Source organism: Ichthyophthirius multifiliis (genome assembly GCF_000220395.1).
Source record: "Ichthyophthirius multifiliis unplaced genomic scaffold scaff_1120509249688, whole genome shotgun sequence".
NCBI classification, from domain to species: Eukaryota; Ciliophora; class Oligohymenophorea; order Hymenostomatida; genus Ichthyophthirius; species Ichthyophthirius multifiliis.
In genome coordinates, this window is record NW_004087457.1 from 5800 (window position 1) to 15380 (window position 9581).

At 13.3% G+C, this 9581-nt stretch overlaps 1 protein-coding gene across 1 annotated transcript, besides 19 other annotated features; it reads left to right on the top strand. All coding sequences in view use genetic code 6, as the record gives it.

The window, feature by feature from the left end:
* Positions 1-216: 216 nt before the first annotated feature.
* Positions 217-1569, top strand: IMG5_023710 (hypothetical protein; the record flags this gene model as incomplete). The annotated part of the gene is made up of 1 exon (XM_004039363.1): positions 217-1569. A coding segment is annotated over one exon (1074 nt), but the record flags the coding sequence as incomplete, so codon positions are not given.
* Positions 1570-2729: 1160 nt separating this feature from the next.
* Positions 2730-2769: a microsatellite.
* Positions 2770-3173: 404 nt separating this feature from the next.
* Positions 3174-3226: a microsatellite.
* Positions 3180-3227: a microsatellite.
* Positions 3228-3358: 131 nt separating this feature from the next.
* Positions 3359-3410: a microsatellite.
* A 733-nt stretch (positions 3411-4143) lies between these two features.
* Positions 4144-4180: a microsatellite.
* Positions 4181-4259: 79 nt separating this feature from the next.
* Positions 4260-4316: a microsatellite.
* Positions 4270-4316: a microsatellite.
* Positions 4317-4795: 479 nt separating this feature from the next.
* Positions 4796-4837: a microsatellite.
* Positions 4815-4887: a microsatellite.
* Positions 4888-5510: 623 nt separating this feature from the next.
* Positions 5511-5550: a microsatellite.
* A 611-nt stretch (positions 5551-6161) lies between these two features.
* Positions 6162-6243: a microsatellite.
* Positions 6165-6227: a microsatellite.
* Positions 6176-6243: a microsatellite.
* Positions 6244-6489: 246 nt separating this feature from the next.
* Positions 6490-6535: a microsatellite.
* Positions 6493-6536: a microsatellite.
* Positions 6537-8083: 1547 nt separating this feature from the next.
* Positions 8084-8139: a microsatellite.
* A 174-nt stretch (positions 8140-8313) lies between these two features.
* Positions 8314-8339: a microsatellite.
* An 872-nt stretch (positions 8340-9211) lies between these two features.
* Positions 9212-9244: a microsatellite.
* A 131-nt stretch (positions 9245-9375) lies between these two features.
* Positions 9376-9425: a microsatellite.
* Positions 9426-9581: the final 156 nt, after the last annotated feature.

The window sequence follows — 9581 nt, forward strand, 5'->3', positions numbered from 1 at the left end:
AACCAGTAAATATCTAAAATTATTTTTAATAATTTAATAATTCATTCAAAATATATTTTTATATGCCTTAAATTTTTTCATTTTTTTTCAAACTTTGAAATTCTTTATGATGTACAATATCATACAAAATAGTATTTAGAAAAGTTACTTCTTGTTTTAAATTATTATATTTTTTTTATTTGTACATCTATTACTTAACTTAAAAATACAACATATTAATCTTAATTTTCTTAACTTTATTTAATATTAATTGTTTAAGTTATATTCCTTATTCCCCCATAAGAATCTTATATTTTACACATTAATAACCCTGCTCCATGAGGCAATATAGCTTCAAAACTATTTGTTTCTATATTTTCTATTAATAATTATCTTTAAGTTTACAATCCATTTAAAATTTCTTTTTAATATGTATCTTGATTATCGTAAAAATAAAAAGAATAAGAAAGAGGAAGATCTTTATCTGCACAATTATTAATAACAAAATTAAATTTTGTTTTTAAACTTTCTCCTTCAAAATTATTCACATTATCTACGATTTAACAATTCTGGGGACCAATATTTACAAATAAATTATAAGTTAATAAAGCAGGCATTATAAACAATGGATCGTAAACTGAAAGTCTTAATTATAATTAATTCTCACTTTCAGATAAAAAATTAACAAAATAATTCCAAATTTAAAGTCTAGCTTAATTAAAAGCAAACTTTACTGTTTTTTATGCTTCATTTTAATATAAAAAAACTCCACTAAAAAAAATATTATCTATATTTAAGCTAGTTCCATCATATTATAATGTAATATAAATTTATTCATTCATATTTAATCTATTCATTAAATTTTTAACGGATAAATCAACCTTTAAAGGAGGAATATCATAATCAACTACTTAGATTAGCACATTATAAGAATAAACTGTTGCTCCCTTTATGGCTTCGAAAATAAATTTATAAAATTAATAAGGATTTAGAACTTTTTTTTCAATTGTAATTTAAGTATTCTATTTAAAAGGAATAACATTACCCTTATAATCTTTACATTAATTATCCTTATCACTATCACTTAAATTTTTGCAACTCCATTATATTGTTGTTCCGAAATTGTTTTTTATTGCTATTTCTCTTTCTTATTCACTTAAATCCCTATCATTTATAAAACCTTCAATATGAGTAGGTTTAGAAAAAGGTTAAATCCTACTTCCTCCTTAAATTTAAACAATTAAATCACTTTATTTCACTTTAAAAGTTAATGTTTTTTCTTTACTAGGAATTTTAAAATTTTATGATGTGACTTTGATTTTGATCTTATAATCAGTATTAACATTCACTTTAAAAGGTTTGATAGAGAACAAATGAATATTTTCTTTAGTTTTTATTGATTATTTTATTTCCAAATCCTAATCCAAATGGTCCTCTTGTTCAATTTGAATTTCATATGTGTCATCTAATTTATCATGAAAGCCTATACCTTATGTATACTTTCTAGTTGCAAAACTCAACTCTATATTAACTTCTTAATATCTATAAATTAAATTTGATTCATATTATACTTCAAACCAAATTTTATAGTTAGGATAAACATTTATAATTGCATTAGTATTATATTCTTATTCAAACTATGAAACGGCAATAACATTAAATTAATATTCAGCCCCATCTAATAACGTAAAAGGCTATAACTTTAAAATAATATTATTTTATTATCCTTAAATAATTTCATTATTAAATTAAACTATTTTATCTTTGGTTAACATTGAGCATGATTATAAAGACCATGTGATTTTTTTAAATGGTTTTTTTCCTACATTTTTAATTTCAGTAATTTAAATTTTTCCTTCTTAGTAACTATATATTTTTTCTGTAAAAACTATTTTTGCCTCAGCCTTTAATGGATTTGAACTGTATTCTAATTATTTTGAAATTTATGTTAAATATTTTGTAGATTTATCTGTATCGTAGATTATTTATAATTTTTTAGGTTACATTACTATTAGATCTCCTTTATTTATTGTACACTTCAAAGGATCTAATTTTATTGTTATTACATTATCACACAAAGAACAAGAAATATCTCCTTAAAGTTTATCTAAAATTAAAAATTCTTAACATAATTTTAAAGTAAATTGATTTTATTAGGCTATACTTAAAAGACTTGGATCGAGTATATTTAGTTTAAATTATAATGATTCTTTTAACTCTCCAAGAGTAATTTTTATTTCTTCAAAATTATCACTAAATTAAGCTTTTGAAATTATATCTTTATTATTTAAACATTTTCCACTATTAATATTAAAATATTAAGGATATGCACAAGAAATACAATTTTCATCTTTAAATTTTTAGCAACCTAATTCACCTATTATACATTTTTTTGTGATTTTATCTAAAATAAAGCCTGCTTAACATGTTATACATTATGTTTCGTTATTACAATCTGAACAATTATCTATACATTTTATACAATTACCATTATATAAAATATATGGCTTAAAACATTAGCTACAATCATCAGTTGTAGTGCAAATTTCGCAATTTATTTTACAAAAATATATAGTTAAGTATATTTCTTATATTCCTAATATAAAAGAATCATGATGATTTTATAATGTAAAAACAACATGTTAATTTTCAATAAAAACATTATAATAAAATTAAAGAGTATTTAATTTATTACTAAAACTAAAGTTGCTTATTTAATTATATAAAAAACCTTTTTTAACTTTTTTTTTAAAATAGTTTGAATATATAAAAAATAGTTGATATTAAAAAGCTGTTCTTTAATCATCTATTTTTTTTTTTATATTTATTTCGCATCCTTTTATACAATTATCTGAATTATCAATAATTGTAGAAATTTAATCCATAGTTACATTAGCAGATTTAGAAATTACTACAACATTTAAAGATTTGCAAACTTAAAGACTTTTAACATCATAATTAGGTTATATATTACAAGAAGAATTTTATGTCTATGTGAAAATTATTTTTAGAAAAGAACAAAAGAAAATAAAAAATTATAGCTTTTTTTTTTTTTATAAAAATATTTTTTTTTAATATATATATTAAAATATTTATGATTATAAAAAATAAAAGAATAATCATTTACAAAATAATATAAAATTAAGGTATAATAAAAATCAAACATAATAAAATTTATTTAATTTTAGATAATGAATAGAAAATAAATAAAAATAAAAAATAATAAAAAAATAAAGAAATAAATAAATTATTTATAAAACGATTTTCTATCTTTTATTATATTCTTAATTTAATTTTTTATATTTTTTTATATCATTTTTATATATTTTAAATTTGACTATTTTTTTATTAATCTCTTATTTTTAATATTATTTACATTTTTTTTTTATTATAAATGTATTTTTTTAATTTAAAAATATATTATTTATAATAATTTTTTTTTTTTAACTTTATTAACTGTAAATATGATTAAAAAATATATACTATTTTATTATAATTTCTTTATAAAAAATACTTCAAAAGACAAAATTTAAATATAGGTTTTTTAATTTATAATTTATAATTTAGATTTTAAATTTTATTTTTAAATTTATTTATTTGAATTTTTTAAATTATTAAATTATATAAAAACTTATAAATTTATATTATATATATATTATTAACATATTTATTTTTATATATAAAAACCATAGAATTAAATATAATATAAATATATTTATATATATTTTTATATATGTTTAAATGTATTAATTATTATTATTAAATTAATCTATTTATTTATTTGGAAAATATTATTATATTATTATATCAAAACCAAAAAATATATAACACAAAAATCATTTTTTAAAATAATTAAATGTTAATAATATATATATTAAATAATAATTATAATTTTGTTTTTTAAAACATTTATGATTTTTAATATATTTGTAAATAATATATATTTTTTAATACACAATTTATTATTATTATTTTTTTTTAATTAATTTGAATTTATATTATTTTTGTTTAATAATAATAATGCTATTATTTATTCTCTTTTCTTTTATTCAAACTGGTTTAGTTTTTTTGTTCAAATATTGATAATAATAATATCTTTACAAGTAATAATTTTTTAATTTGTATTAAGTTAATAGATCATTTAATACATAATACTTTCAAATATAAAATTATTATTTTTATTAAAATTTTTATATTTTATAATTTTTTTTATATTCTTAAATAAATATTTTCTTTTATAATCTAAAATTTTTCTATTTATTTAGCTATTCTTTCTAATAATTTATATAGTTATTTTATTATGATTTTATTTATTTAGTTTTATTTTATTTATTTTACATTTTTTCTAATTACATTTTTTTAAAAAAAGTTAGTTTTATTTTTTCCAATTTTTTTTTCTCAGAAAAATTCTTATCTGAATTTTTTATATTAAAACTTTTAATCTTCTTTTATATTTAACTATTTTATAATATATTTTATTTTTTTTAATACATTTTAAATTGTTTCTTTAATTTAATTTAAATTATTAAACTATATGAATATTACATTTTCAATGTAACAATTGTAAAAAATACTAAATATCATTCATTATACTAATATTTTTATGAATTTTTAAATATACAATAAAATATTTAAAAATGTTATTTTTTTTTTAAAAAAATGATTATTACAAAAACAATGTACATTCTTTAATAATGTATTTAATTATTAAAAAAAATATATTAAGACCGTTTCTTTTAACTTACACATATTTGTAGCAAACTAAAAACTGTTATGAAATTAATTTAAATATCTAGAATGATTGTCGATTTCTAATTATATAGAAATATAAAAAAATATATATATATATAAAAAAATAAATATATGTATTTATATATATATATATATATATATATATATATAAATATAAAATTATATTTAAATTATATATTTATTTTTTCTATATATTTTTATATGGTTTTATTCCTATATAATATGAATATCTTCTACAATAATTATTATAATTTTTTTTTAGTAAATCTTTATTATAACTAATAATCTTTATTATTTACATAATTACTTATTTCTTTATCATCATTTATTTTTTTTTCTTTATTTTTTGTATTATAATTAAATTTCATTATAACATCATATTTGTTTGTTTTTTATTTTATTTTTATAATAATATAACTTGTCCTATCATTCCTATTTTAAAGTATTTACCTTTATTTTAAATTAATAAATAAACATATATGTTTTTTTATTAATTTTAATTTTTAACAAGAATAAAATTGTAATTTAAAATATACATAACACTATTGAAAACCTTATAAATTATTCAATCAATAAAGAATGAAATTCTAATTTGCAATATCAGACAAAACAGTTATAAAATTTTCTTTATATCAAAATGAATTTGAATATAAATCATTTAATAATATAAATAATGTGTTTTTTTAATAATTTTTATTTTTTAAGTTTTACATTTTATTAAATATATGATTAAAATTTTAATCTTTAAAGGTTAAATATTAGTTTAGTCCAAAAAAACTTTAAAATAAATACAAAAAATTAAAAAAAATAAAAAATTAATTTATTTTTTCCAACAAAAACTATATTCCGCTTTCTTTTTAATAAAATATGACATAGTTTATTTTAAATCTATAAATGTAAGCAATATATAATTCTAAAAACTAAAATAAGTAAATATTATCACAAATTAAAATGTCAAATAGTATATATATGAAATTTTGTAAACTTTAAATTAATATAGATAGATATATCGACAGATTTTAAAGAAAAAAAAGAAAATAAGAAGGATATGTATGATTAATTATAATTGCATATAAACAATATTTTAAAAAAAAAATAGGTAAATTATATTCGAAAAAAATATATAAAGTTTTAAATGAGGTATATTAAAAATAGCAATTAAACATCTACATATAATAAAAATTCGTAATTTAATAGCGCTTATTATATAAAAATAAATAATATATGATAAGCTTAAAAAAATGTTTAAAAATAAATATATATCAATATTAAAAATAAAATAAAAAAAAAATCTTAAATGTAAATAAATTATGGCTCAAAAGAAATAAATAAGATTTTTAAAAAATTAAAAAAAAAAAAAAAAGAAGAAGATACTTTAAAATAAAAAATTAAAATTTATGGTAAAAAAAAATAATAATAAATTATTATATTAAATAAATTATAAAAATATAAATATAAATATAAATATAATATAAATATAAATAAATATATATATATTTAAATATATATATATTTATATTTTTTAATATTAATTTTGATTATATTTTATACATATTTTTATATTATTATTCATATAAATATATTTATTTTTTTATATATTAATATTAATTAAAATTTCAAACCTTAATATATTATTTTGCATTTTTTATTATATTTATTTATTTAGTAATAAAATATTTCTATAATAATAATTATAAATTTTTATATTATATACTATATGTATATAAAAGTTTATATAATATATAATGTTATTACTCTTATATTTTTTAATTTTTAAAATAATTTTTATTTTTATATAATTTTTTTTATATTTAAGATGAAAGTATATAATAATTTTTAAGAAATTATAATAACTTTCTTTTTAAATTAAATTAATACTTATTCTTAGTAAATTTAAATTTATATTTCAATATAATATATTAATATTATATTATGCTATTTTTTCTTTTTTAATTTTATATTTTTATTATAATAATTATTACATATCACTTTATTCAAATGAAAATATAAAATAAAAATATTTTGTTATTTTATTTTTAAGAATATATATTATTTTATTTTAATCTTAAATATAAGTTCTCTTATAAATATAAAAAAAAATACAATATAAATAAATTAAATTATTTAAAAATAAAAATTATTTTATTAAGCAAAGTTAATTTTATATAAAATCTTTTTAATATAATAGAAATTTCATATTAAATATAATTTTCATAAATATATAATTATTATATATTACATAGTCAAATGATTTTAAAAAAAATATATATTATATATTTAAATTTTTTAATCTAAAAATTATATTAAATTTAAATATTATTATATATATTTACAAATATTTATAATTTTATTTTTATTTACAATAAATTATTTTATTTTTTATATTTTCTTATAACATAAAAAATACCATTTTTATAAATTTTTTATATAAAAAGGTTTTTATATAATTAATATAAATATAATATTTTTTTTTTTATATAATTTAAATTATTTTGCTAAAAAATAATTACATATTAAAAATTTTATTTTTTTTATATATCTTATTTAATTTTAATATTTCTATATATAATAGTTGATTTTTTTTTGAAAAAAAATAATATATTGTAATTTGTAATATTTTTCTTTATTATTTATTTCTTGTATTTTTTTATTTCTTTTTCTTTTATATATATACTTATTCCTTTCATTTTTCATTTATATTTTTATATAAGAATGTCTTTTATGCATTTACTCTAATTCTCTATTGTTCCATATGTATTGGCTATTTTAAAAAAGTTATTTTTTTCAAAAACTCTCTATTTTATTTTTAAACCCAACTGGCTGATTTTTGGTTTAAAATGTGGTTTAAAGAAGCGATTTTATATATAGACAACCAGTTTACCAAATTAAAGTTTTTCTTTATATTTAGTTTCCTAAATTTTTTCAGGATACATATAATAGGATGTTCATATATAAGTATTCGCAAAATAAGTACTTTAATAAAGAAATTTAAAAAGACAAATATCTTATAAATAAATTTTTAAAAGAAATCAAAAATTATTTCTATAAAGGTTTTATAATTATTTAGACGAAAATGAATGAATACTTTTAAATTTGGGATTTTCAATATAATATCTTATTATTTATATCTTCTTTAATTAATAAAGTACGCAAATAACCCTTAGTAAATATTTTTTTATATATTATTCGATGATAATATATTTAACAATTCTTAGATTTTTTAGGCCTTTTTTAATAATTATGTTTAATTCTTATACAAATTACTACTTTTTATTTTAATATAGTCTTACTATTATATAATATTTCTTATTTTTTTACTTGAAATTTTATGTCATGCAGAAAATAAATTTACAAAATTATCTTATAATTAAATTAATAACTTATTTATAATTTATTTAAAATTATTTACTTAATTTTTATATTCTGTATTTAATAAATATTTTAATATTATATATGATATATAAATATATTTATTAACAAAAAAATATATTTAAATGTCTTAAATATATAATATATTTTAATTTCTAAAAAAAAGTTAATTTTAATATTAATACAAAATTATTGTAATAATTTATATCATAAAAAATAAAATAAAATAAAATAAAATATTTATTAGTTATGTCGAAGGTAAAAATAATATTTTTATCATTTGTATATCTTATCTTTTAGATTTACATTTAGTTGTTACTACTTATTTTATGTACTTAGCTTTATTAGGTTCAAAGCAGAGTATTATTTTATATAAAATATTAAGTTAAAAAGAGCACAATTATAAAGAAACAATATAAAATTAAATAATAAAATAACTTAAAATAAAATGAATAATATATATTATAAATATTATTATTTTTTATTTAAAATAGTGCGTAAACCATATTGATAATTTAGTTTTGTATTTTTTAAAATATTTTATTATTTATTTTAGGTATTAAATTATTTTTATTTCAAAATGATAAAATATTATTAAAAAAATAAAGGATGTAAAGAATATTGTATATTATAATTTAATTATTTTTGAATTTCAGTGTGTAATCCATAAAAAAAAAAAATATTTTGTAAATATAATTAATTTTTTATATAAAAAAAGTAAGTACAAAATTATTTTAAACATAAAAAAATAATAAAAATAATTATATAGTATGTAAAATAAAAAAATTGATTTTAAATTTTTTTATTAAATCAAAAATTAATAAATTAAGACAGTATATTTTATAAAAAAAATATTAATTTACTTATTTATATTTTTAAATAAAAATAAGGACGTAATAAATTATTTAAAAATAAAAATCTATAAAGACAAAAAAAAAGATTGTAAATAAAAAAAAATATATATAATTTTTTATTACTAAAATAGTGTGTAATAAAAAAATTAAGCATTATAATAAAATAATGAAATATTTTATAGTTAGTATTATAAAATAAAATAAAAAATATTTTATATAAAAAATTACAATAAAATAATAGTAGGTAAACATTAAAAATAATTATTAAAAATGATAATTAAATTAAAAATAATAGTGTGTAAAATTAACATTATATAAAAAAAAATCTTTTTAATCAATAATTAAAAATAATAATTAAATTTTAATAGAGAGTAATAAATAATGTTTAAAAAATAATAAAATTAATTATATTGTAGGTTTATAATGTAAAAAAAATAAAAAAATATTAATTTAAAATAAATATTAAAAATAAAAATAGTGTGTATTAAAATAATAAAAAAGTTTAAAAAATATAAAAAATAGAAAGTTATATAATTATAATAATAATTATTATTTATATAAAATATATTCTTTAAAATTAGCAAGTAAACATACATAATAAAGATTTTTTTTTTTTAAAAAAAAAAT